This window comes from Aquila chrysaetos, chromosome 11 (genome assembly GCF_900496995.4).
Source record: "Aquila chrysaetos chrysaetos chromosome 11, bAquChr1.4, whole genome shotgun sequence".
NCBI classification, from domain to species: Eukaryota; Metazoa; Chordata; class Aves; order Accipitriformes; family Accipitridae; genus Aquila; species Aquila chrysaetos.
In genome coordinates, this window is record NC_044014.1 from 23,147,824 (window position 1) to 23,174,400 (window position 26,577).

Below are 26,577 nucleotides of genomic sequence, written 5' to 3' on the forward strand. Positions count from 1 at the left end.
GCAGCAGATGAGCTATTTCTCTTCGGCTGCCCATGAAGCAACGATTATCTCGAGGGGAAAAAATAATAATAATAGTAGTAATTATAATATTAATAAATTTTATTTATTTTTTCGTTATAATTCGAGCTTTTGCCACTCAAGTGTGGCAACCGGGAAGGGGGAACGGGGTTCTCCCCCCCCCACCCCCCCGCAGCAACCCCCCCCCCCCCCCGGCCCGGGCCGGGGGGGGGTGCTGCGGGGGGGGGGGTGCTCGTGGTGTCCCTCGGGGGCGGGGCAGAAGCGCGGGCGCAGACGTAATTGGCTGGCCGTGCCTTGAGTGACAGCATCGGCGTGTCCCCCGCCTCCCGCGGTGGCGGCGGCTGCTGTCGCCGCGCAGTGCCCGCAACCGGGGCAGCCGTGCCTCCTTCTCCGCCGCTATGGGCCGCGGGGCCGCCCCGCTCCGCCGTTTGCTGTTATCGTTGCTACTTCTACCTACCGCGGGGACGGGCGGACGGGGAGCCGCCTTAACGGTGGGGGAACCGGAGACGGCGGAGGAGCTGATGGAGTACCGCGACCCTTGCAAAGCCGGTAGGGGAGCGGGCGCGCTGCAACTCCGGGAGAAGTTTGCAAGCACGGTGGTGGCGGACAGGTGTCCCTGCGAAACGCTCCTCGCTAGCCCGGTACCGCGCGGGGGGACGGGCCCCGGGCTTACCTGGCCGCGGCGGGAGCCACCCCCCACCTCACCCCCCCGTCCCGGCCGGGAGCCGCCTCGGCATCCCGCTGCCCTCCCAAACCCCAGCGGGCACCCGGCGAGCCCCCCCCCCCCCCCGCCCCGCTCCCGGTCCCGCCGGTGCGGGGGGTTTCTGGCTGCCCCCCAGCCTGCGCCCCCGCCGCCCCCGTTACCTGCGGGTTGCAGCCCCGGGTAGGAGGCTACGCTGGGGTTTTCTTAAAAAATTATCCCCCGCTCCCCCCATCTCTTCGCTCACCCACCTGTTATCCGCCCCTCCCACTGAGGTCTCTGCAAAGCCAGGGAAATGCCCAGCGGTGCTTTGCAGTCTGGTGTTGGGTGGTTGGTTTTGTTGGTGTTCCCCCCCCCCCCCCCACCCCAAGCTTTTTCTGTGCATTTTTGCAGCCTGTTGGCAGCTGTTCCGACTTGTCCCGGGGTCCGTCCGGCCCGAAGTTGCGGTGCGTGCCCCGGAGAGCAGGAGCACGCCGGCGCTTTGCGGGCTGCCTCCCTGCCGGCGGCTCCACGGGCTGGCGCCGGGGCTCTCCCGGGGCTCCCCGGCGGGCAGGGAGCCGGTGCGGCCAGCCCCGGGCACCCGCCGAGCCTCCCGGGGTATCCGGATACTTTTCTAGTCGCCTGCGTGCGAGTTACCGCATCCTCTCCAGGAAGGCTCCGGCTGCTCCCTCCATCCCTTTTCCAGAGTTTTTCGTTCCCGTGTTAGACTGCGCTCGGTGGTTTCTGAGCTCGTTGTAACCCTTTTTAACCGTTTGATCCTCCAAGAGCTTCTGTCGTTCCGAATATCTTAATTCGAAGGGAATATGAACCCAGGTTTTCTCTTTGGAAAACTCAGTGGTACTCTTGATCTGTCTGTTCCTCTGTTCGGTTCCAGCTATCAGCGAACATTGTGAATTGCTTCTCTGCTGGGAAATCGGCAATCGATACCTTGTTAGTCTTGTTCCATTTACAGATAGCTTCGTGCAAAGTCCGATTTTCTTAATGCTGTAGAAATCAAAAAAAAGGAAGGAGTTTCTTTGTGTGTGGTGTTCTCGGTCTCTCTTTTGAGTTGGGGCTTTGCCCCCCAAATGCTCTCCTAGCTGTTCTTCAGTGTCCCTTGGTGATAGCTTCCCTTGTTATCAGCTCTCTCCTGACTGCTTTTAGGGGACTTCTGGCCGTATCTGCTCACATAGATGAGCTCTGTCAAAGCAACGTCTATCAGAGCCCCTCTGTCTTGTATAGCAAGTTGTTTAACTGGCCTTGTATGTGGGCTCTGTTGTGAGTGGTGGATTTTATTCCAAAATTCATCTCAGTCCTCTTCTGTCCTCAGAGTCTTTTTTGCACAAAACATTTCCTTGATCTGTAAGTCATTTGTGTTTTGATATATAGTTGTGGGGGTGTGTTAATTCTTTTTAATCAATATGGGACCTAGCCCACCCAAACATGCTTTACTGTATTTGTGTCTACTTCTAAATGGTAATGAACTAGTCTCTCTCTTTCCAGTGAAACTGGTTGTTAGTGATACAGCTATGGTTCAGACCTGGAGAGCTGCAGGTACAGTGCTTTGGCCTTTCTGTCTGAAAATGCACTATCTTTGCTTTTTCCTCAAAAGTATGGCATCATCTCCAGTGAGTCTCACTTGCACTTCGGACTGTTAGGTATTACTGTCAGGTCAAGTATGCAGAGGATGAGGAATGCTCCTTTAAGGAACACATGCAGAACACTTACTTTAGAGGACTTACCTACATCAGACAGGGAGCCTGTGGCAGAAAAGGAAAAAAAAAATTATTTCCCTAACCTGCCATTTACCTGCCTTTGCTGTAAGACCCTTTCTTTGTCCTACAGTCCCCCCATTTCCAGGCTCTCTACCTCTCACTTCTGCACGTACACAGAGAAGAGCCTGGACTGCCAACGGCAGCCTCCCTTCGTTGTACATCCTCATCTCCTCTCCTGGTGGGCAGAAAAACCTTATGTGTGTTATTCCTGTCAATTCAATTCAGTCAGGATCAGTTGCAGAAATGATCTTTATATTCTGACTTCTCAGTGTTTGTCTCTAATACTTTTCCAATGTCTTCTTTCTGATAGAAAGAAAGGAGCAAACAAGACCTCTGGAGGTCACACAGTCCTTTTCTGGAGCCCAGGACCAGGCTGGTGTTTCTGACCGTGCCGGCACACATCTGTCTGTGGTGGAGGCTGCCAGGCAGCCTAGCCCAGCGCTACTTTGGCTTTCCTGTTGTCTGACCTGAGGCTCCAGTCCTGCAGTTTAAGTCTGTCTTTCTCACCCAGTCTGCTGGGTGTGGAGGACAGTGTGGTGCCTTCTGCTTTGCTGCAGCCTTTTTCACTGGTGAGCACCATTACCGGCTTTCTCAAGTTTCAGTCTTCTTTTCTGTAGAAGAAAAAGACTCTGGCTCTTTCAGTCTGTCCTGACTGGCTGTATTTCCTGGCTCTCTGATCCAGTTTCTCTCCATGTGGGCTGTATCAACCTAAAGTGCAGAGCACTTATGGAACAAGACACTCCTTATGCGCCATGTACCTGTCTCTGTGCACTGAATGGCTCCACTTGTTAAAGTCAGCCCCAAAGAAAGCAAGCAGGACTTGTACCACATGGACCCATGTTAGACCCTGTCTCTCCTCCTCCCCCTGCCTTGCATTCGCAGCCTTCTTTCTCTTCCAGTACTAGACCATCAGGAGAGCTAGGCAGGTGTTCACTGCTGCAAACGCCATCCCAAAGGGTTAGTTCAGCCAAGATTAATGAGTGAAGAGATCTGTTTCTGTAAGTGAGATGAGGTGAAGACAACTCTGATGGAGTTGTCCCTCCAAGACGGGCTATGTCAGGGCTGTTGTCTAATGCCTATGAAGGAAGTCTATCATGCTCTGTTCCTGAGGTGCTATAGCAGTGTGTCCTGGTTTCAGCTGGGATAGAGTTAATTTTCTTTCTAGTAGCTGGTAGACTGTTATGTTTTGGATTAGTATGAGAAGAATATTGATAACACACTGATGTTTTCAGTTGTTGCTAAGTAGTGTTTAGACTAAGTGAAGGATTTGTCAGCTTCTCATGCCCAGCCAGCAAGAAGGCTGGAGGGGCACAAGAAGTTGGGAGAGGACACAGCCAGGACAGCTGACCCAAACTGGCCAACAGGGTATTCCATACCATGTGATGTTATGCCCAGTATATAAACTGGAGGGAGTTGGCCTGGAGGGGCAGGTCGCTGCTCAGGAACTAACTGGGCATTGGGCAGTGAATGGTGAGCAATTGCATTGTGCATCACTTGTTTTGTATATTCCAATTCTTTTATTATTATTATTGTCATTATTGTTGTTGTTGTTGTTGTTATTATTATTTTCTTCCTTTCTGTCCTATTAAACTGTCTTTATCTCAACCCACGAGTTTTACTTTTTTCTGATTCTCTCCCCCATCCCACTGGGTGGGGGGAGTAAGCGAGCGGCTGCATGGCGCTTGGTTGCCAGCTGGGGTTAAACCACGACACAGTGACAAGTCTTCTTAACTTCCTTGGGCCTGACTTTCTCTGTTGGTGGGACGCTGTCAGTATTTGTCTAGAAGCATGACTGGCAAGAGGGCAATGATTGCAGATGTGCTGTGAAAAGCTCAGGTGCCTGGTATGCTTTGCGAGGGAAAGTTTTTGATGGTCTGTGGAAACAGCTGGCACTGTGAGGCTTGTGGTGATGTTTCCATTGATGCCGTAGGCACAGGCCCCTGTGCACAGTCTTGTGGCTGCAGATTGTATGCAGGCTCTTAGCCCATTGCAAAGACAAACTGCTGCTCCACTTACGTGTTTTCCAAAGCTGTTAAAACTATAGTGCTTTACTTCTTTTTTTGCTGGAGGCTAATGGCTGTGACCCAGAGGCCGTGATGGATTTAGACCTGGCAGGTTACGAGGTAAAAGCTTGCCAGTTCCTCACCCCTGCAGCTCATGCCCTGAGGTTGAGTGCAGACTGTCGATGGTTGATCTGCTAGACGGGAGTGAAAAGCCTGGCACACGCTCCTCTCTGTTGCATTAGCTAAGGGTGTAATAATCTCCAGCAGCAAAGCAGGATGGACAGCACAGGGCAGTAACCTCGTAAATCACTGCAACTACTGAGCTACTGGTATAAACACGTGCCCAGTTACCAGGGCTCAGTCGATGGGCCATAACTCCACTGCTGCTCAACCTCCTAACTCCAGCCGTCCAGGATTTCCTTTTCCTAATCTGTGTCTGCTTCCCTGCCTTTTTGATAGGGTAGAATGAGAGGGGAAAACGCCTGAATGGCTGATAAAGGGACAGTTGAGGCAGGGCTGCACCGTCGGTTTGAGTTGCCAGGGGAGGTGACAGTGCTGACTCTGCTGGGTGGGTTTTGCTGAGTGTTGCAGCAGGTCACTGGAGCTTTTCAAAAGGAATGGTACAAAGGTTCCTGCCCAGATCTGCTCCATTATAGATGGAAAAATGTCGTAAGCCTGACGTGCTTCGGATAGATCTGCTGCTTAGAGGGTCCAGCTAAGGATATCCAGGCCAGGGTGCAGGTCTGAGGGAGGCTGCCTGACAGACAGGCAGCCCGAATAACTATGGATGCCTGGTAAACAAAACAAGCGCATCCTTCTGGGGCTCCTCAGGCAAACTGGAACCAAAAGAATTAAATAGGCTGTAATTTGTTCTGGTAGTTATTTTGAGAGCTGGGCGCTGAATAACTTGTTCCCTGGATGTTTACAGACTCAATGACCCCTTCCCTCCAGGGGCAACCCTCTGATGAGGCTCTTTTCCACTTGCCAAATCAGCAGGTGAGGAGAAAAAGCTGCAGATTGGTCTCAGCATCTCGGTTCCTGGGTACTTTGGCTCCTAGTATGGTGCCTGCTGCCCTTTGTGAGCTGGATTTGCAGTGTTGCTTCCCAAGGCCTGGCATTTCCCTTGGTAGCTCATCTTCCAGGGTGGGATCCATTGAGGGTGTCCTGTGTTGGAGTCCGCTGTTTCTGTCTGCTCCGGCTAGGCTGTTTATTCTTGTATGACATATCTTGTCTATAGGCTGACAGAGTCTGGACACGGGCCAACCTCCAAGTCTTGACTCCCAGGCCAAGCAGGCGATGCAGGGTTTCTCCGTGCAGGTGTTTGCGTTAGGAGACAGGCAGATCTGCCTGCCTAGCCGTGTGCTCCTGAGGCAGAGACCAAAAGGGTCTCAGGCTCCTGCTGCCTGTGCGTGTCTCAAGTACCCTTCAGGGGGGTTTGCGTTGCTGAGGAGAGCCAGACTGAAGAGGAATTGCATATAGGTACAAAATGAGCCTTGCAAGCAAGTTCAGCTTCCTTCTGTGAGACTTTGATCAGAGAAATGCCTTTTGCTCTGGGCTGTTGCTTGCAGTGCTCCTGAGCAGGCAGAGCCTGGTGTGGGAAGGCTGCAAAACGGGAGCGGGCTCTGGCAGGGAGGTGGCACCTGGAAAGTGAGTTAGTCCCTATGGATATTGTAGAGTGCTGGGGATGTGAGCTCAGAAGGGGAAGAACTGAGGCAAGAGGTACGAGGGGGCACCGTTAGGGAATTGAGCAGTAGACGCATCTCTCCTGTTTCTTTATCACTAGAAAAGTTGTTAGAGAAGCAGTTTGGCAATGATAGTGCAGCTTTTCCTGCCAAACCACTGCTCCTTCAAGCGTGGATGCTGCTTGCTCAGTTGCAGGGTACCACTGTGCATCCCTGTTCCTGCTCCATCTGCTGATTTGATCCACCAGCTTCTAAATGCCCCACGGCAGGGGTCTCACACCCCGAGTGCTGTCCTGAGAGAAGCTCTCACAGAGAGACTTAACTTGTGCTTTACTGTCATTCTGTTCCTCCTAGCTCTCCCTCTGTATAGGTGCGGTGCCTTTTGTTCTGGAGGCAGCAAATTTCAATTGGGTTGTGGTGCAAGCATCTGAAGTCGCATACAGACATTTCTGTGGGCACCTGAGGAATTTGCTGTTAGGAACTGAAAGCCTTGAAGGGGTAATTAAATGAGAAAGTGGAGAGAGGATCTGTAAAGTCCAGGTCGCTTGAATATTGCTTGGGTTTTGAGTGTGATGCAACTGCTGTTTTCTCTGTTGGAAGCACAGATCAGTCATGTTAGCGGGGCAACTTGAAAGCTCTTTGCAGGCTGCACTGTGGATCCAGCCCACTCAGCTCTTGATGAGGGCCTTCCTGCAATCTCACAAGTTGTTCTGTTCAGTTTGGCAATGGTGGGAGCACTGGCAGAGCATGTGCCAACCTGCCCTTTGCTTCGGAATCCCAGATTCCTGTGGAGGAATCTCATTTGCATCTTACAGATTTTCCATAAAGCTTTGAGGCTTCTGAGCTGGCATGGAAAGCCTAAGGGAGCTGCAGTGCAGCTGTGGTGAGGGTACCAGTGCCTCTGGTGCGGGGCTCTGAGTTTGTAAAAGTTGGTGGTGGGAGCTTACCCAAGGGCAGTCAGTATGGTGGTGGCAGTGCTGGGAGCTGAATCTTAGTCTCCTGACATCAGAAGTCATGTGGGCTTCCAGAAAATAAAGTTTCCTTCCTCCTTTCTTTGCCACCAATAGTGACATGTGTGCTTTGCGGGAAGAGTCTGGGATGTAACGCAGTCTGTGGATTCCTCGGTGCTGATGCAAACATTTATAGAGGAAGGAGAAAGCTCTCACCAGCAATCATTCCCCTTACGTTTTTTCCCCAGTAGGTTGCAGGAAGGGTTAAATGCTCGAGGAGGAAGTTGACTGAGTCTTTTTGGGTGGTCTGGGAAAGAATGAGAGAACAGACTATTCAGTCTTTAATTTACCTGCTTTGGGGAGGTGACAGCAGTTACAGAACGGAAAACAGGTGGGTGAGGACTAGTGGAGACGCTGTCTTTATATGCGCATTCAGCGATGCAGCCGTTTGCTGTTGGGGAGGCTGTATTTCACAGTGAGGTAGAACTGTAGCAAAAACTTCCTCCTCAAAGGGAAGGTTTAAGGTGGCTTTTATTATAATCCTAGCCAAACACAAGCTAATGGCTGTGGCTTAAAAAAAAAATAACCACCAAACATTTTCTTGCAGCTGAGATTCCCAGGTAGAGAAGCCATTAGCCTGGGGAATTTGAGAGCAAAACCTTATGATCACTGGGAAAAGAAGCACTTGAGATCTGGGTCTGAAGTCCTTCCAGTGTTTAGCTGCCTACTTGGGATCTGACAAAACCATGCTTGTGGTTTGACACTTCTTGGGCTGTGTTGGATCTGCTTGTCCTGCATGAGATGTAACACTCAGTGCTATACCTACACCTTGGGATTTAGCAATGGACAGGACAAGGGATGGGCAAATTTAGGACAAGGGGCTTTTTTTTTTTTCCTTAAGGAAGGCTGGTGGGGTGGGGAAGAGGTGCTTGGAGTTGTCATGGATACTTCTCCGCAAAGACCTTGTAGAGCTTTTATTGAACTTTGTAGACTGGGGGCAGTTCACAGGTGTATGCCCTTAGCCATAGCCTGCCCAGGTTTGAGCAATGAAGACTGTTCGTTCCTCAGGTGTTCTGTGGCATAAGATTAGTAAGTCAGAGAGCCCCAGACAAAGGCATTTAGAAAGTGTGCTGCAAGTCTTCCAGGCTTCAAAAGTCTACAAAGCCGATGATTTTGGTTTGAGGCACTTAACTGCTTGTGTAATTATATTCTACCTTCATAGTTGTGCTTGAAGTTTTTATTCTCTTCTTGTCCTAACCTCTTGCGCAGTGTGCCTATGCCTTGCTGGACGGCTAATGCAAGAACTAGCTGCATTTTACTGGTAAGCCTCTTCTTTCTCACTGCTAAAACTGTGCTTGTGGGTGTCTGTCTCCCAGGTGAGTAGCTGCTGCCCCAGTCTGGGGAGGAGCTGTGTGACTACAAATACCTGCTGCAGTGTGTTCAGGCTCACACATTTGTACCCAGGGAAATTGCAGGTGCCGCGTGCCTGATATACTGGATTTTCTAGCCTCCTTTCTTTAATACATCCATTTATTTTTTTTTTCACATTGCCTTCGCTGCAGAGACCCTTGTGCTTTCTGCCTGCTGCCTGCTTCCCTCTGAGTTTCGCACAGATCCGTTTCAGCTGTTCCCGTCTCCCTTTTCCTGAAGCTCTCTCCAGTCCCTGCCTGGAGAATTGCTGAAGTCCTCTTCTGCTTTCTGCCTCAGGTGTCCTGCAATGCTTTCTCCCCCAGGCTGTGGGGTACTCCATCTCCTCTCCCACCCCAGTAACTCATGCTGTTCACCCAGTAGTCAGCAGGTTCTTCCATCCTCGCTCACGGAACAGAAGCCCTGAGCTATGGTGTGCATTGACCTGCTGTGTTGCTCTTGATGAACTGGTTCTGTGCAACAGGCTGTTTGCTGTAATAGGTGGGCTGCTGTGGTGCCAATCTCCCCTGCCCTTTGGGAAACCAGATGGAAATGGTGGGGCTGGCTTCTGCGAATCAGAGTCCAGAGCTGTCTATGCCAAGGGGAGAACACTGACTTGATGGGGAGGTCCATATGCTCGTTTTGGAGTCAGGCAACCTTGGAAGGAAGGGGGCACCTCTGCCACTGAATGACTGGGTTGTCCTGGATGACAAGTATTGCAGGTATGAACCTGCAACAAAATTGCTTTCAACTAGTGCTGAAATGTGCTTTCACTGCTCAGAAGGAATGGATGATTGAGCAGAAACTGGCTGTTGTTTTGATTCAGCTACTAGCTCTTCTGGGGTTTGATTCAGCTACTAGGTCTTCTGGGTTTTTTGGTTTTTTTCCTCCTTTGTTGTAGCTGAGCTCCCAGAAATGCTGATCTCCAAGGGTGCCTGTATTTTGATGTTCAGATCCACTCTAGCACTTCCTGAAGAGGAATAGTCAATAGAAACCGCTTAAATGCGCAAGGAAGCCTTTGATTAAAGAACTCTCAATGATTGATTGCTCTTTCTTGGCCAGTTTGTGTCAGCCCAGCTTGGAATGGAGAGAAATGTTTAACTGCATGTTGAGAAGGAAACCCACGTGAAACCCCAGCCACTGGTAAATCACCTTCTGGTTTGACTGATACAAATTGTCAGAGACCTGCAGCTGCTGCCAGTCCATGAATCAGCTCAGCTTTAGACCCGCACAGAAATTCGCATCCTCTCAAGTCATTTTGTATTCGTGCAAATGTCAGCACCCAAGCAAAAAGCATCTATTTAACCTCCCCATCCACAAACCCCAAAGCTGCTTGCAGCAAGTTCAAGACTGCTGAGCATTTTATCTCCTCCTCTTATGAGTTAGTGTTGGAGTATGGTTGAGTCCCTTTGTCTCCTTATTAGAAGCTGTTGATACGGTCCTGGAGGGTGCTGAGAATTACCTTTCTCCACTTCTCGTGTCATAGCTGTGGGTGTTGCCAGTCTCCCACCCCGCCTGCACACAGCATTACCTAATCTGCAGCATTTTCATTTGTTCAGAACTTTGGCAAAATTAGCTGGTTTTGTTGGTATTTTGCACGCTGAATTTCAGATGAGACCTGCTGGGGGTTGTTCATTCATTTCAGAGAGTAGAGTTTGGAGGAGAGAGATTTATTTACAAACTGTGCCCTGGCTCCTGCTAGCAGTGGCTGTACCTGACAGACATGCCTGTCCCTGCTCCAGGGGCAGATGTCTGTTGTGGAAGTTGAGGACTGCCCGCACCGATGTGTGTGTTGGAAGGATGCTGTGTGAAGAAGGTATTGGTTCAGCAAGGCATTGGTTTTGCTTAAAAATTCCTCAGATATAAAAATACTTAAAGGCACTGGACTTGCAAAGTCAAAACTCCCTCTTGCAGAAATGCCAGCGTTATGCCTACTTTGGAGCTTGTGATGTAGCTTCTTGGGCATGTAGGTAGACCGGAATGATGTGACGTGGACTTCTGTCTTGAACAGCTATCCTGTGCAACGAGTCTACTCTGAGACTGCCTCAAATACAGGTAACAAAGGGGACTTCTGGCTGCATTATCCATGTCTCTGTTGCAGAAGTTGGGTAGTGGGTAGCAAATGAGGCAGCTGCTGCAGGAGAAGCTTGGACAGCTGCATGGCAGAGGTGTTTGAGCTGTACTGGAGTCAAGAGGCACCAGGCTGAGAAACTGCAGTTGGTAAATTATTCTGGCAGGCAGTGGGGGAACCTAATATAGTGACCTACGTGTTAGGTGGCCTTTAAAAGGATGGAAATCATGCACCTGCATTTCCCTTACCGAGTAACTTGGGCCTAAGTAGAGCTATTCCTTGGGTGGCCTATTGTCCTGGCTTTGGCTGGGATAGAGTTAATTTTCTTTCTAGTAGCTGGTAGAGTGTTATATTTTGGATTCGTTTGAGAAGAATGTTGATAACACACTGATGTTTGCAGTTGTTGCTAAGTAGTGTTTAGATTAAGTGAAGGATTTGTCAGCTTCTCATGCCCAGCCAGCAAGAAGGCTGGAGGGGCACAAGAAGCTGGGAGAGGACACAGCCAGGACAGCTGACCCAAACTGGCCAAAGGGTATTCCATACCATGTGATGTCATGCCCAGTATATAAACTGGAGGGAGTTGGCCTGGGGCGGCAGATTGCTGCTCAGGAACTAACTGGGCATTGGGCAGTGAATGGTGAGCAATTGCATTGTGCATCACTTGTTTTGTATATTCCAATTCTTTTATGATTATTATTGTCATTTTATTATTGCTATTATTATCATTATTATTTTCTTCCTTTGTGTCCCCTTAAACTGTTCTTATCTCAACCCACAAGTTTTACTTTTTTTCCCCCCAATTCTCTCCCCCATCCCACTGGGTGGGGGGAGTGAGTGAGCGGCTGCGTGGTGCTTAGTTGCTGGCTGGGGTTAAACCACGACGCCTGTAGTCAGTAGCTCAAGCTAGATATGAGCAGGAGAGTGATAAAACAGCAAGGGTCTGTGCTTCTTTTATGGAGCCTGTCAGTAGGCCTCCAGTCAGAAGAAACTGCAGTTCAAAGTTATATGCACCTGGCTTTGGATGTCTTTGATACTCCAGAGGTCTTGGTCAGGCTTCTGTGGCCAACAGATGATATACCCTGCCATTGTCCAGATGCTTCTCTGTTGGTTTGTCTGCTGCCTGTGCATTCCTGACAAGAGTAACGCACAGCCCTTTAGGTAAAAGTGAGTTTTGAGAGATTTTGGCCACTGGGCCAAGAGCTTTCTGAGTTATTTGCACAGTGTGACTTGTGGTGCAGTCTGTTTTTTGTGGTTCTATTGCAGTTACTCAGATTAGAGACCCATAGACCATTTTGTTTTGTCTGTGCTGGCACTGCTGACCTGGGAAGGAAGGGATGCTCTGATTCTCGGGGCTGACCCTTCGGGGGAGCTGGGGTGGCCTGTTGGGCTGGCTTTGCCCTGGAAAAGAAGCCTGTTACGTGCTGTGCTGTTGATGTTGGAAGTGTATTTTGCTCAGTGACGCTCTGAGCTGCAGCTGGCCTGTGTATCAAGCTGCTGATGTGTTGTGCAGTTGACCGCTGCCTGGATTTAATCTCTAACCTTTGATTGTTCTTGAAAGCATGTTCTAGGGATTGCATTCCCACCCACACTGCTCCTGTGACCCCTTCCATTTCCTGGGTGTCTAAGTACAGAACAGAAAAGATTCATTAACCTGGCAAGTAACCTCTTTTTACGGGGTAAGTGATTTTCCGTCACGCTTTGTTAGATCCTATTGATTTCTGTTTTTCCCCTCTTTGGCCTCTTCTGACATATATTCTCTTCTTTGTCATGCTTCAGTAGGAAGGTGATATGTGATATGCTGGGTGTTTTTTCGCTGTTTCCTGGGCAGAGAGCTGGGATCTCCTAAGGCCATTGCTTGAGTGCCCAAGTCTCTGCCTTTTCTTGGAAAGCTTTGTTGTCGAGGTAAACTGCTGGTTAGTAATAGAATGTAAAACCTCCTGGCTGCCCTCTTTTTTCCTTGATGTTGAGAAGAGCATTTTCATTCCTTTTGCCCTCTTTGCCCATTGTACAATCCCTCATCTCCTGGCAGAGGTGCGACGTGTTTGCCATGGGGTTTGCAAGCATGCGTGAAATGGAGAGCCTCAAACCATCAAGTGTGCCTGCTCTTTCTGTCCTCCTGGGTGGTGTCAGTGGCTGGGTCCTGATGCTTTTGCGGTGCCTGTGTATTTCATAGCTACACCTCTGCTTGGTGTGAAATAGAAGGGGCTGCCAGGTTTGGGCTGTCCCACTGGCTCATCGTTACAGAGGTAGACTGTGGCAAGCGTGAGGGGAAGAGGCATGTCCTTGGAGCTGGGTGGGAGGGCTTGGGGGTGTGCCCTGTTTCAGGAGGAACAGGACATTCTGTGCAAAATTCCACCCAGGGAACAGGGAAAGTGTTTTCTTCCCAACGAGTTCCCCTCCTTCTGTGTACATTTGTGTATTCCTCCCTCTGGACAGTCATCTTTATACTAACGCAGCTATTGCAGAGATAAAATATTTCAAAGGTAAATGCTAAATACATGTTCTCTGAGCAGGAGAGCCTGTACCTCAGTTTTGAGAAGGCTGTTGCTGTTTACTAATGTGTTTGATTTTTAGACAGAGCCTTTCTGTGATTCAAGGCAGGCATTTCACTAGTTAGAGAAATAGTTTTCCTTCCAAAAGTACACTTTTACCTTTTGTATTAATTTCTCAACTGTCATGGTTCTTGCTGAATTCCTCTTCTATATGCATGAATGTTTTTAGTAGTCTTGTGTAGAAGTGCTGCAATTGAAGTGTCAAAGACTTAAAAGCTAAGGGAGCATTGCTGTTTCTTTTAGACTTTTGTATTGTTACAGGAAGCCGTATTCCAAAGGAACGGTTGGCCTTTGCACTGTCCACTGGCCTAGCCTGTCCTAGTGCTGCTCAGCTTCAGCTGATCAGAATGAGGAGCTCTGCCCAAAAAGAGAAATAAAGCTCTCTGTGGCAAGGTTTGTCATCTAGGTTGTCCTGAAGGAAGATGCATGAGGAACAGATCCTATTAATTTACATATGTTAGGCTGCGCTTTCCCTAAAATAGGAAATTAAAGCCTGAGGGGTCAGTGAAGGGATACGAGCTCTGTCTGCAGACCAGGCAGACTGATTCACAGTGATGTGGGATGGAGAGCTGTGCTCCTAGCTCTCAGCAAAAAAGGGCCTGGCTGTTTGGTGCCAGGCTGTTTGAAGGCTTGCTGTCATGGTTCACTACATTATGTGGGAGAAGGTGGAAAAGCTAATGGGAAGTTTTTGTAGGAAAAGAGAGTGGATACTTTGGTGAGTGGAATACACCAGGAAACTCCTGAAGACCTTACCAGATCATAGTCTTAACTTTGAGTTGTGAGCAGATGTGGGGAAACAAACCAACAAGCTCAAGAATCTTAAAATGCATTCAGTTCAGCATTTAAAGTTGTTTTCTTCATATGGCTTTCAAGGCTTTGAACTTTCAGTTTCTGTGGTTTGTTTTTTGTTTTTTTTTTTTTTTAAAGTTTCCTCATGTACTTCATTAACCCCAATGACATACCTTGAAAGGGGGAGCAGTAATCTGTTGTTAATACAAGTTGGAGTAGAGATGTTGGAAGGTCTCGTAGAAAAACTGGGAAAGCTGGCAGTGTTGCTATCAGCAGAAGGTGGCACCGTCAAAGGAACAGCTGGATGTGGGGCTGGCTAGGGAGGCTTGGGACTCTTTAAAATATGCTTTGGAAGGACGTTTGCTATCTGGTGTGAATGCAGGGCTGCGGCTTGGTGACTTCTCCCTGCAGGACTGTTGTCAGAATGTCAAAGTGGCCTTTCAGTCAACATGGAGCCTCAAGGGATTGTGTTTAGGGGCATGCAGGTACTCCTTCCCGTGTAAGGAGTGGACCGCTCCTCTGCTCCATGGTGCCGCTGTGTGATGCGGGCAGCTGCTGCTTCCTCGAGGGCTGGCTGGAGGATGCTGTTGTCTGCCAGAGAGAGAAAGTCTGGAATAAGCCATGTCCTGGAGGGACTGGAGGTGAAGGATGGGATTGTGCTGCAGGTGGTGCCTCTTCTCTCCTTCTTCTGCTGGTGGTGAGTCAGAGAGGGTGAGGGATACACCAGAAGTCCTGTGCATCCTGGGGCTCTTGTTACTCATTATCAAAAACCTGCCAGCAACCTCTGTTACACTGTCACAAGCCAAGGTCCTGGCGTTGTCTCCATCCCCCTGCCTTGCCCCGAATTTTGCTAACATGCATGAATGCAGAGTCCTGAAATTCAGGTTCATGGTTCCAAAGTTCATGGTTTTGAGAATAAACAAAAAACTATTGTGGTGGCTGAGAGCTGGGTACCCCATTAACCCAGAATCATGAATATTTATCATGCTGGATTACAAAAGAACATAGAGACTATATTGTATTTCCTATAACTTTATTTCCATGGCATCTTTTCTTGGCGGGTCACTTTAATGTAAGCTTTGCTTATTTAGTTGCACACTTTAAGCCGATTAACTTTTTACTAATAAAATGTGTGTTGACTCCCTTTGTCCCAGCTCCTGTTTGTTTGTACCTACACTCCTGTGACAAAGAGTCACAGAGAACTGCTTTAAGCTCTGTCTAAATCCCCCTGCTGGAAGCTTTGCACGAGCTGAATGTGTCTGGGGGTGATTTCAGCCTTGCATTTTCTCTCTCGCCCTCTCGCTGCCTGGAAGCTGGGCCCTGCAAAGCAAGCTCTTCTGAACACCGCCTCCACTTCTGAAAGAGTTTGTGGTGCTTTGGGGTTTGGGAGGAATGATCCAGCCTGTTATTGTCGCTCACTGAGCTGGGTCAGAATAAAACTATGAGTGGGGGGAGTTGGAGAAGCTTTCCAGCCATGAAGACTGATCTGTGGCTCTGCATGTTCAGTAGTTTCCCAGCTGGTAACCACACTATTCCTTCTCTGCTTACATACCTTGCCCTGTCATTCAATGCCCAACATACTGCATGTTTCACCGTGACTTCTCTCTAGGAACATCCCAGAGAGATGATTACATCCTGCAGCTTTATTAAAGGCCCTCTATAAAAATTCTCCTTTTCCACCAAAGACAGTTCAGACCAGAATTTTAAAGTTAGTTGGGAGCCTAAAGGTATGGATAAGCACTTGGAAAATACTTTCTAAAGGCCTTTTATAAATGTGTTCCTTTGTATTTGGAGCTTTGCCAAAGCTAAAATGATCCCTTAGAAATGTACTGTTAATACTTAAGAATGGCTGATCTGCCTCAAAACAAACTCGGTAGCCTGTTTCCATCGGGCCAGCAGCAAATGCCAAGGGAGGTGTAGAAAAGTGGGGTAAAACAGAGTGATACATCCAAAAAGTCTCCCTGACTGTAGCAGACTCCACAGTCCCTGAGCCAGAGATGGTTCATTGTCTTTAATGATCTTGGATAGCTTTGTCTTCCATCTGCTTTCTTTTTGAACCTGCATAAGCTTTTAGCATCCATAGCCTCCTGGGATCAGAAGTGCCAGAGCTTAACTGCAGCATCCCTTTACTCTTTTCTTATCCACTTGTGAGTCAGTGCATCGGGTGTTGCAGAGGTTTAGTTAGTGTAGCCTACCAGTTTCCGTTCTTGTTTCCTTTTAGACCAAAGCTTCCCATGTGTAGTGTCTGTCTAGGGGAGATTCAGAGGAACACAGCTGTTTTTAATAGCAGAAGATACTCATCCTTTGCTATTGCAAGAATATCCTTGCTTTAAGAACTCGAGATCACACTAGCTGGGAAAAAGGAGGGGAAATGTTGAGGGCACTAGCTGCCATGCTCTACACCTCATGGAAATTGGTTAGTGCTTCTCTGCAGCACGTTTTGCAGGTGAGCATTGGACTGCTCAGGTTTGAGGGATAATTTTGAATGTGCCCATTAATTTACTTGCAGTGGAGAGGGGATGACCAGAGGAGGTGCATGCCATTGCTCCCCCGTCCCCTGTCCTCTCCAGGGAAGTGTCTAACAAATTGTGGTGGGAGGTGATGGAAGGAAGGACAGTGTAGGAAGGGGATATACTCACCACTGTAGTATCTGCGCATCATCTAGTACTGGAAGTTTGAAACTCCTGTTACTTTGTTAGAGATTTTGGTGAGGTTTTGCGTCTGAAGGCGTGGTTTCAGAAAACACCTTGTGTTTGTGATGGCCCTGATTTCAGGGAAGGGCATTGTGCCTTTACTACTGGACCCCTGAGAAAGCTGATAAAATAGTTGTTCTTCACCCAGTCTCGGCTAACCATTTGGCTGCTGTGATATGGTTGTATGGTGGACATAGGTAGCTCTGTGTTGTGGCATCTACAGATGGCTGCTGGTGGTGTTCATCCCATGGACAGTCAGCGGGTGAACCGGTGAGGTTAGGAAGAATAAAAAAGAGAATCTTCATACGGTCAGTAGCAGATCTCTAGTAGTGCTCAGTCCGCTGTGTTGGATGGGACAGCAGTCAAGATATATGAAAGTAGTGCTGTGGGTGAGTTAGTTCTGTGGCTCGCCCTGAACCCAGAGCATGCTGGTCCAGAGTGAAGCTTTGATTATATGAGCTTGTAACTGGCTTGTTATAACAGCTAGTTTGGGATTCTGCTTAGGAGCTGGGGGTGATTTAGGAAGGAGCAGCTTTAAAGTGCAAGTGATAGGAGCACTTCCTAGCTTGTGAAAGTTTGCAACCTGTCCTCCTTCTGACGGCACCTGGAAAGCATGTAGTGACAGCGCACCTCCTTTGGGTAGTTTATACACAGTATTCTCCACTGATGGCAGATGTGTATTTAGTGCAGTGCATTGGGCGGGAATATTTGGGGTTTTAGTTATTTCTTCTAGATCTGTGAAGTTCCTTGGGTTGTCTTCCCCAAACTTCCCAATGGCTGTGTGCCCTGTATCTAGGACTAGTGGAGCAGATGAGGTTTCACATGAGTCATGATTGATTTTCAACATCTAGTGTGTGGATGTAAAAGGGCCTACTAGCAATAAGTCCAGAGAAATACATTGATGTGTTCCCCCTTTCCCTTGCTCTCTGACCCATTGTGCCACCTTCTGTCACGGATCTTGTAACTGTTCCTGTGCAGTCAGACCTGGTGGGGAGACAAAACCAGCCTTAGCATGTGAAGCCATCACCAGCCATGGAAATACCGGTTCCCCATCTGACGGTACTCAGTTCCTGTGTGACAGCCATGCCATATCCTGCAGCAGGGACACCTTTGATGTGAAAGGACACTGTGAACTATACTCATCCTGCGTAACCACCATTAAATACAAACAAAGTATAAATCTCTGTGCTGGATGCAAGCTTTTTCTTTGTGGTGCTGACAGTATCTTTTTGTTGCAGCAGTTCCTGCTAGGGGCGCAAAAAATTCAAGGATCTTCGTACTCTCGATTTCCTCCTGGCTGAATAATATAAAAATTGGGTTGACATGTTTACATCATTCTTCTGTCAGCATCGTAGTTCAACAGTGTCCATCATACCAACATATCTCAGGAGTGGTGTGTATATTGCATGACTGTTGACTGTGGAGTATTTGAATGTGTCTGAAGACTGATGCAGGGCAGTAATGTCCAGATAAATGAATGAAACATGGACATGAGGCTACTTGTATAGTTTTGTGTGGAGAAGAAATTGTCGTGTGTTGGTTGCTTTGTTTGAGGAATGTTATGTTGGGAACAGAGTTATGTTTTCTGCACTACCTTAAATATTACATTTCTAAACTTCCTCAGACTCCTAGACCCTGGTAATACCCCTTTCTATCAGTGGATTTGCCTGCTCTCAGCTCTTCAGTGTCTGATGGTGAGGAAGCTCTGTCCTCTCTTGCAGGTGCATGAAGAGTGGATGAAGGTTTTTCTCCCCTCTGCAGGTCTGGGGAAAATGTGGAGGGGAATCAGAAAAGTACAGCTTGAAGACCTCCATGCTAGGCAATGCTGCTTTATGGTGGTTTTAATCTTGCGCAAGGTTAATATTAAAAGTACGGGTGTGTACCATGCAAGGAAGCACTGGCATTTGACGGGTTAAAAGCTGTGGTGTTGATGTGGCTGCAGAGGGATAACTGACAGGAGGGGGAGCAGATCTGCTGCTGCTGGGTTGTTACAATAGCTGGAAACTCTTTTTGATGGGGGCAGCCTTTCTGGAAAGTGCTTGCATTTTGCTTTCCACTGATCCAGAGCTGGCACAGGAGACCTGCTCCGTGAGAGGGCGAGCCGGGGGCAGATCTCCTTGCTCATCGTTTCTGCTAATGGTGGGAGAGAAAGGGATTTGCTACAGCGCTCTCAGGCTCTCTTGCTGAGCTGAGATGCCCTGTCTGTGGCATCTTCTGGAGGAGCAGGAGGTGTTGAAAACCAGCATCCACGGGAGCAAATGCCTGAGCACTGAGTCTTCTTTCTGACCCAGCACAAGTGTCCTTCTGCAATAAATGAGCCACTTCCCGGTTTTGGTACCTTCCTTTTTACCAGCGGGGCTGGTGACCCTCCCTCCTGCCGATGCCCAGGGGTGCTCATGGCAAGGCCTGGCTTAAGGCTGTGGGAAGCTGGAACTAGTTTCTAGTTTGCAGTTCTTTGGGCTGGAGTTTTTCCTGACATTGGTCTGCCTGGGGCTGGGAAGTGTTTTCAGAGCCTGAGCCAAAAAAAGTCTTCGCTGCCTCAGAGCAAGGCTAATGCAGGGAGACCTTCCTGGCACTGTTAAATCCTGGCAACTGCCTCAAAGCAGCTCTGTCCTCTCTCCCCTTTGCACCCTGCTTTTGTCAAACTGCAACCTCCCACTTCAAAGACAGGCACGCTTCTGACACAAGAGTGTTTGCTATCCAGAGGGCACAGACAGCTTGTCAGGGAAAGAAGTTGTCTTCATTCCCCGTGTAAAGACATTTTATTAAGGCTGGGAAATGTCAAAATTGAAGTTTGCTTTTGCACCTTCAATCCAACCCTGCTTATGTGTTACGATAGTCGCTAATTATACGATTGCATGATGCTGCTCCTGGAATAGATCCAGCTGTGGGGTGAAGGGGACTGATGATGACAGGGATCCTTCCTCTTCTCTTGCAGAGCCAGGGAGGTGCACACTGAGCAAGGATGAAAAAAGCCTCTATCTTTTAGACAGCTGAGCGGCACCATGGCGAAGTGTGTGCTGATGCTCTGCACCAGTGTTCCTACGTGGTCTTCAGTGAGCTGTGGCAGCAGTCTTTCCAAGGCTTCTTGCTACCTTTGTACTTTTCTGGGTGTTTGACATGGGAGCATATAGATCACTTGCAAAAGTGGCAAGTACTAGCTGCCGCAAAGGAGGGAGCGGAGCTCTGACACAGACAGGACTAGGCTAATGCACAGGGTGCAGCTGGGTTGTTTCAGCAGAGGGATGGCCAGCAGAAGTGGTTATGGTGTATATTTTTATATTTATATGGTTGTATATTTAATGTAGCCTTGTGAATTTTTGTGAAGGCCTGGGATGAGTAACTCTGGGTGATGGTTTGTTTTCAGTACAAGGCTGGAAAGAGATGGTTGGGCATACTGATGTAGAAGGCCGTCCACTGCCTAAGGAGGGCTGAGCAGCTTCTCTCTAAGTCAGCCATGTCCACTGACGCTGCAGTTGTGGCCACTTTATTCTGGCTTAAGTCTGGGCTGCTGCTGGGGAGGACAGTCTTCCCTCCCGTCTTCCTTCTCCCAGTATCGGTGAGCTGTGGGAGCTGAGCGCAAAGAGGGACTGATCTGGCTGAGAACAAACTGGTTTTTACTGAGTTGGCAAAACCAAGTTGCTTTTTACTGTGTTGCTTCCCAGTCCTATGAATGCATGTGGTAGCACAGGAGAGGCCATAGGAACAAGTGACTGGGAAGGAAGAAGGGGAGAAAAGAGATAAAACCAGCTGCCTCTGGGAGTGTAAACTAACAATTCTGCAAGTTGCATGCACAGTGAGATGGTAGCTGTAGTTAATCTTCACTGAGACACCCTCCAGTTTCCATGAAGTTGTAGGAGATTTTATGTATTAGTGATCAAATGTGACCGGAAAGCACTGAATTAACAGTTTATGAAGGTGTGGAAGGTAGACCATATTTGCATATGCATAAAGGATAAGCCTTGTTGAACATCATCATCTGCTGGATGCTTTAAGCCAGTCTTGCTGCATGAGGGGACAGAGCTCAGTTAGGCTGGCCTCTCTTTCTGGCCTTCCCTAGGAGGTGAAGGATTAACAATGACTCCTTCAGATTACTTAACACTATAGTTTTATGCTGGCTCTTCACATTTGCTGTGACGTGATACAATGCTGAATGCCATGAAGGGCCTTTAAATGGCAAACTGCTTCCACCTGACTTCAGAGCCTTTGATTCCAGTCTGGAGCTGGGTCTACTAGCAATTATATTTTGTATAAATTCCACCACCATCCCTTTGGAGATGGCAGTGTGTTGGTTTTCCTTCCATACCCCATCTCCAGTGTACTGATTTCTGTTCCTGAGAAGACTTGTGTGTTCTGCAGTGATATCCCCAAAAGCTACATCTTACCATGAGAGACAGACTGTGATGGAGAGCCTGAACATGTTCCTAGCACTCTCCGAGGGCAGCCTTCCATTACCATAGTCTCGTACTTGCATGGGCTCCAGGCTTCCTGCAGAGTTCAGGGCATGAAATAACTCCTGTAATTTGGACCCACGGGAAGAGGCTGAACTGGAGAGGACCCTGCACTAACAGTGGAGGAAGCAGAGGTGGCTGCCATTAGCATGCTGAATCGCACAGCATTTTCATTCATTCCAGCTGTTTAATGGGATTACATGAGGAGTGGCTTCTGCCTGCAGGCACTTAGTGCTGATGGAAATCTGCAGCTGTCTGGATCGGTTACATGCAAATCCGATGCCTCCCCTTTATGCACAGGAATTTATGAATGACGGAAACCATGTGAATCAATTGCATGAGTAATTTTTCATGTGCTTCACCCTATGTCAGATTGGAGAGAGACTTTCAGTTAACTGTGTCTGTGGTCCCCGACAGCTTCCCCGAAGAGGGAGGAGATGCTTTGGGATGGCCACTAGGTGTAGGAGTAGGATAGCTTTGGTGAACGTGAATCCCCTTGTCTTGGGCAACGGGAGACAGACCAGTATGCAAGTGGACGTGGAGCGGAATGCTCTCATCTTTTTCTTGGTCCGACTGCCTTGTGAAGAGGCAAAGACGTGAAACCCTTCAGCCTCAACAGAGGGAAGGTAACTCCAGCACCTCGGTGCTGGCCAGAGGCAGGTGGTCTCTCTAATAGTGGAGCACAGGGATGGGGAGCTGGGACATCCAGCTCTACCTTGGATTCTGTGACCAAAAAAAATTGCTTCACTTCTTCAGGACAGGCTGAGAAACATATCTTTGGGTGGCTCTTTGAGACATCTGTTTGGTGCCTGCTTCACTAAGCTTTGTCTAAAGAGATGAGGTGAGTTTTATGGTGCAAGACCTGTTCCAGTAGGCACGGATTCTGCACTGCGCTTTCTTTGGGTGCGAGTATAATGTGCTGTTATTGACAAGGAAAATAGTGGCATCCATGTACTTTCCCCTTTGAATTTTTAAATCCTTCTAATAGCCTCCCCTGCATTTCCAAATAGATATTTTTTGTCTGCTTCGCTGACCAGATCTACCTTTTGGAGAGCAGTATCCCTGAGTGAAGGCCTTACCTGTCTGTCAGCTCAGTCCTCCCATCTACTGACCATTAGTTTGGATGTGGTCTAGCTGTAATATGGCAAATGACCTGTTGCCAGGCAGGAACTGAGCAGGAAGCCACAATGGGTTCACATTAAAAGTGAGGTGCTAACTTCGGATGGCGCAGCAAAATGTGGAAACATGAAATTACAGCTTACATGGAACCCCAGAGCTTCATTTATGCTTTGAGGAATTCTAACAGCTACAGCCTGCTGCCCCATGGTAATGTCTGGATGGGGGATAAGTGAAAAGCATGCCTGTCCTATGAGTAAGTAACTTCTCTGGAACCAGGAGCAAGGGTGGTTGCGCTGCCTGACCTGATAGATCTTCACATGTTGAGGTATTCTTTACAGGTCTTTTCCAAAATCTGCTCACTGTGGTCCATAAAATGTGTTGCTGTGGTGGCATGATCCTGGGAGGAGGCAGCGTTTGGACCAGTCAGCAGCATCTGACTGTGCAAGGGGCTGAGGAAGCCCAGGCAGACCTGGGAACAAAGGAGCTGTTGCTGCAAGCTACGTGATGAAACTTTTCTCTGCGGAAGCCAGACAATCTCCCCATTTATTTGCAAGTGGCATTCGGTCACAGTTTTTTGGCAACATATGGAAACTGTTTAAATTAGCCGTATGAGCCATACGTGAAACAGATGCATATTCTTGAGCAGGCTTTTGTCATTGATGTTTGAGCAAGTGAAGGGTGCAGCTGGCTTGCTTGGGAAGTGGGGAGCATGTCCTCACCCAGATGTAGTTAAGTGCTTGAAGTGAAACAGAGAACCAGAATGTTACAGAATGTGTGTTGATAAAGACCGACTTCTCATGGGCGCCTACTGCATAAATAAGATGAACAGATGTAATGACAGTTAACCCTTCACTGCTTTCCTGATTGCTCACTGCTGCTGCAGGATCACTTGTGTCAACAGAAGACTGTAGGTCTGTGACTCTCTTGCTGGTGTCTTTCACTTGTATGCTAGTATATTGACACACTAGTTTAAAGCTCTGAGGTCTGATTAGAGCACAATTCTACACCTTTCTGAGCAATCTTAGTAAATAGAGAGTAATGAGATCTTTTTGAAGAAAGCAGAACATTGTGACTGCTGTGGGTTTTGGGTGTGAATCTTGAGAGCAATTTTGTACAGGGAGAAATTTCACACAAAGCTGATGCCTCCGTAACTGGAGTTGTGACAGCCTCTGAACTTTAAATCCTCATGGAGCTCTGTACACTGGGAGGATTGTGTTGCTACACAGTCCTAGATGCTCACTGTGGTGTGTATGGTTGGGACAATAAAAAATGGCCTTGAATATTGAGAACATTGACTTCATATGTGCCAACTGCGACGGGGTAGACCAAGGTAGGAGTTGCTGAGACCGCAGTGATGGTTGCTGTGGATGTTTGGGTGGCTGAGTTTAGCTGATGTGGGACAGTAACACTGAAAGACAAGAACGGGGAGTTTGTGGCAGTGGGGTTCAGAAAAGGGTAAGGAAGCAGTGAAAGCAGAGTTCTGGGAGCACTGCTGATAGGGCTGACTGGAAAGGAAGAGATTTTGGGACATCAGAAGGAGCCACCCGAAGGAAGACCATGGCAGGATGCAGATCTCTCCTACAAGGGCAGGACTGTGATTTTGTCTGCCTTACAGGGATGTCTGCACAGCGCAGTATTCATATATGGGTGTGCTGCTGACGGTCCTGTAATGCTGGCCATGGCAAAGCACACTTGAGGAGTGTCTGCTGGGGCGGGCGGCCTGGCTGGATCCTCTGCTATGTGTCTCTAAAGGTGCAAATCCAGAGAAGTATTTGAACAGGCTGCGGACAAGGCTTAGGAGCTGCAGAAGGGGAAGCAGGAGATCCTGTTTACTCTATACAAATGATGAGAAAAGGCAATCACTGGTTTTTTCCAGGCTTTCTTGTAGGAGTTTAAAACAGGCAGGGAATGACCAGAGGGTATGAGGTGGTTTAGGGGACTCTAGTCTCCCTGAACCAAGTGTCCTTGCAGCAGCCTGTGCTCTGGGCCATCTTGTGCTGAGCTAGCAGCACAGTTCCCATATGGGGCATCGCTGTATCCTGCAGGATCATCCCCTTCTGGGATCAAAGATCCAAATCTTTGGATTACATGGCACTAGAGGTCAGGTTTCTGTGACCAAGGTGAGTTACTTGTCAAATGCCTGTTTCTGGGCAAGTTGATGGTATGGGGAGTTTCCCTGAGGTGCATAATGCAGGTGCGAGTGCCCTTCTCAAACACCCATGGGCTGAGCCCTTCCCCAGGCTTGTGGAGGGGATTCCCTTTGCTGTAGCACCAAAGGGTTCAAATGTAAAACCAATGTGTTTTCAAACTTAACAGGCAAACCAAGCAACTGTTTGTGATGACAAATACTGGTATTTTGGCTTGCAGACGAACCTAGGTGAAACATCTCTTGGGATGTGTTTTGACCTCTCCTCTTTTTTCTTTTGTTCATGTGCTTCTTTGAACCGTTTTTGCCTGTGGTGAGACTTACCCGGAAGCATCCTTGTCACACGCATTACTCTAGCAATGTTTTGCGTACTGCAGGGGGTGGAGCGCTTCATTTTGCAAGGTTATTTTTAACTCCTAAATACTTGTGGCGAGGCCAGTCCAGGATGGTGGCTGGATTCTTCGTAAGGAAGGGCTGCGCTCCACTGCCAGGGTGAGCGATTTCCACTCCTCCTGCTCGGGGTGCCGCTGTAATTTTCCATGTGTAGTATCTCCCTCTGGGGAGTGTTTGTAAAGTTTGATTTTTTAGAGGGAAGAGGGAGGAAAGGAGATAAAAATCTGCTGGTCTCCTTTTGTTGCGTGTTTGGGTTTTGGGTTTTTTTGTTGGGAGGGGAAAAATACTTTTTTGTGTTTTGCCCCTTATTAATACAACATAAATGCCGTGTTCTAGACTGCACCACAGCTCAGCATGTGCCTGGGACAGTGCTGATGCCAACCTGCTTCCTCCTTGGTTTCTCTCCTACATTTGTGTTGCCTACTGCTTTTGCTGTGTTGTGCTATGAGATATGCTCACCTGTTTCCTCTGCTATCACCTCTTGCTTTTCCTTGACGCTGTGATTTTGCAGCTTGAGAGGGCCCCAGTCCTGTGGGGTGTTGCGCCTTTCATTCCCTGGAGTGAGCTCGGTGGTCTGTGAAGGTCCTTGCTGGTTTGCAGAACAGGAATGTGGCATTTGCCCAGTTCCTGAGATCTCATGCAAGGACGGCTTTTTTTTTTTTTTTTGTCTGTTCTGCTGGGACACCTATGCCTACCTTAGGGCATAAACCCTGCTATAGTCTGGGGGTGTCTTTGGTTACATCCCATGCCCCCACCACACCATTCAGTGCTGCAGCCACTCTGGCTACTAATCTCATTCTGATCTCTTCATTGTTTTGTTTTTGGCAACCCAAATTCCCCACCCAGGCCTGAGAATTTAACATCAGCACATTTGCATGACTGATCGGATTTGTCTCGCTTCTATGACGACATTGTTTCTATGGAAAATTAATGGATTCTCATGTTGTATTTTTAATGGCTGAAATCACCCCCCTGCTACCCTCCCATCCCTGAGCTCTCAGAGGGGAAGTCTGTAAACAGCTCAAATTAGCTATCCTCCGTAAATAGCTCCCATTTCTTTCCTGCCTGCTGTCCATTTCTTTTCTCTCTTCCAACAGAGCTGCAACACTCCTCTCCTGGTGTTGGTGGATAAAGAACAATGAGTAAAATGAGCCTATGTTTGCTTTCCTTGTCTGGCCCTTGAATAGATGTGATCTATCATGAACTACCCCCTTTCATCCAGGACCATGTGGTTTTAAATTGTCAGCCTGCCTTAAAGTTTGCTCCAAGCAGGCCTGGGTTGCTACCTTCCTTTTTTGAGGATGCAGCTCAGTTAAGGGCTCCGCTTCTGTTCATTTTTACCATCAGCCAATTTCTTCTGCAGGTGGGGAGGTGGCGGTGAATTTCCTGCCTGTCTGTTTGCGGTCACCCGTTCCCCTGCTGCAGTGCTTGGGGTGAGAGCAGTGAGGTTTTGACACCTAGTGTGTCAGGCCAACTGAAGGAAGAACATCCCTCCCCAAATGATGCAATTAAATAAGCTGTAATGGTTCACTTTGCGTTGTGGGCATGGCTGGTGAAATGTCCTCAGTGGGGGGACAGTGCTTATCCATTGAACCGTTCCTAGTGAAGTTTAGGGTTAGAGCAGTTTTAGTCTCTAAATTTTCTTCTGCCGTTGTTATTCCTCAACGTAATTTGGAGGAATAAATCCAGGGCAAGTCCCACGGTATGGGAATTACTTTACCAGAAGGTCTGACCTGGATTGTCTCCTCCCAGAAGACTGAAGCTGGTGGCAGGAAGGCTCAGAAAGTCTCTCTTGTGGGACAGCTGCTGAGGGGGGTGCAATGTTTTAGGTCAAGGTCTCCTAACACAT

At 48.3% G+C, this 26,577-nt stretch overlaps 1 protein-coding gene across 5 annotated transcripts in view; it reads left to right on the forward strand.

Annotated features, from left to right (window-relative positions):
* The first annotated feature begins 362 nt into the window (after positions 1-362).
* Positions 363-26,577, forward strand: part of TLL2 (tolloid like 2) — a 100,745-nt gene continuing 74,530 nt past the window's right edge. For all 5 annotated transcript variants that reach the window (XM_030031282.1, XM_030031285.2, XM_030031283.2 and 2 more), the window contains exon 1: positions 363-567. In XM_030031282.1, the coding sequence (XP_029887142.1) occupies positions 417-567 (151 nt within the window). In that variant the 5' untranslated portion in view covers positions 363-416. The remainder of the gene's footprint in view (positions 568-26,577) is intronic.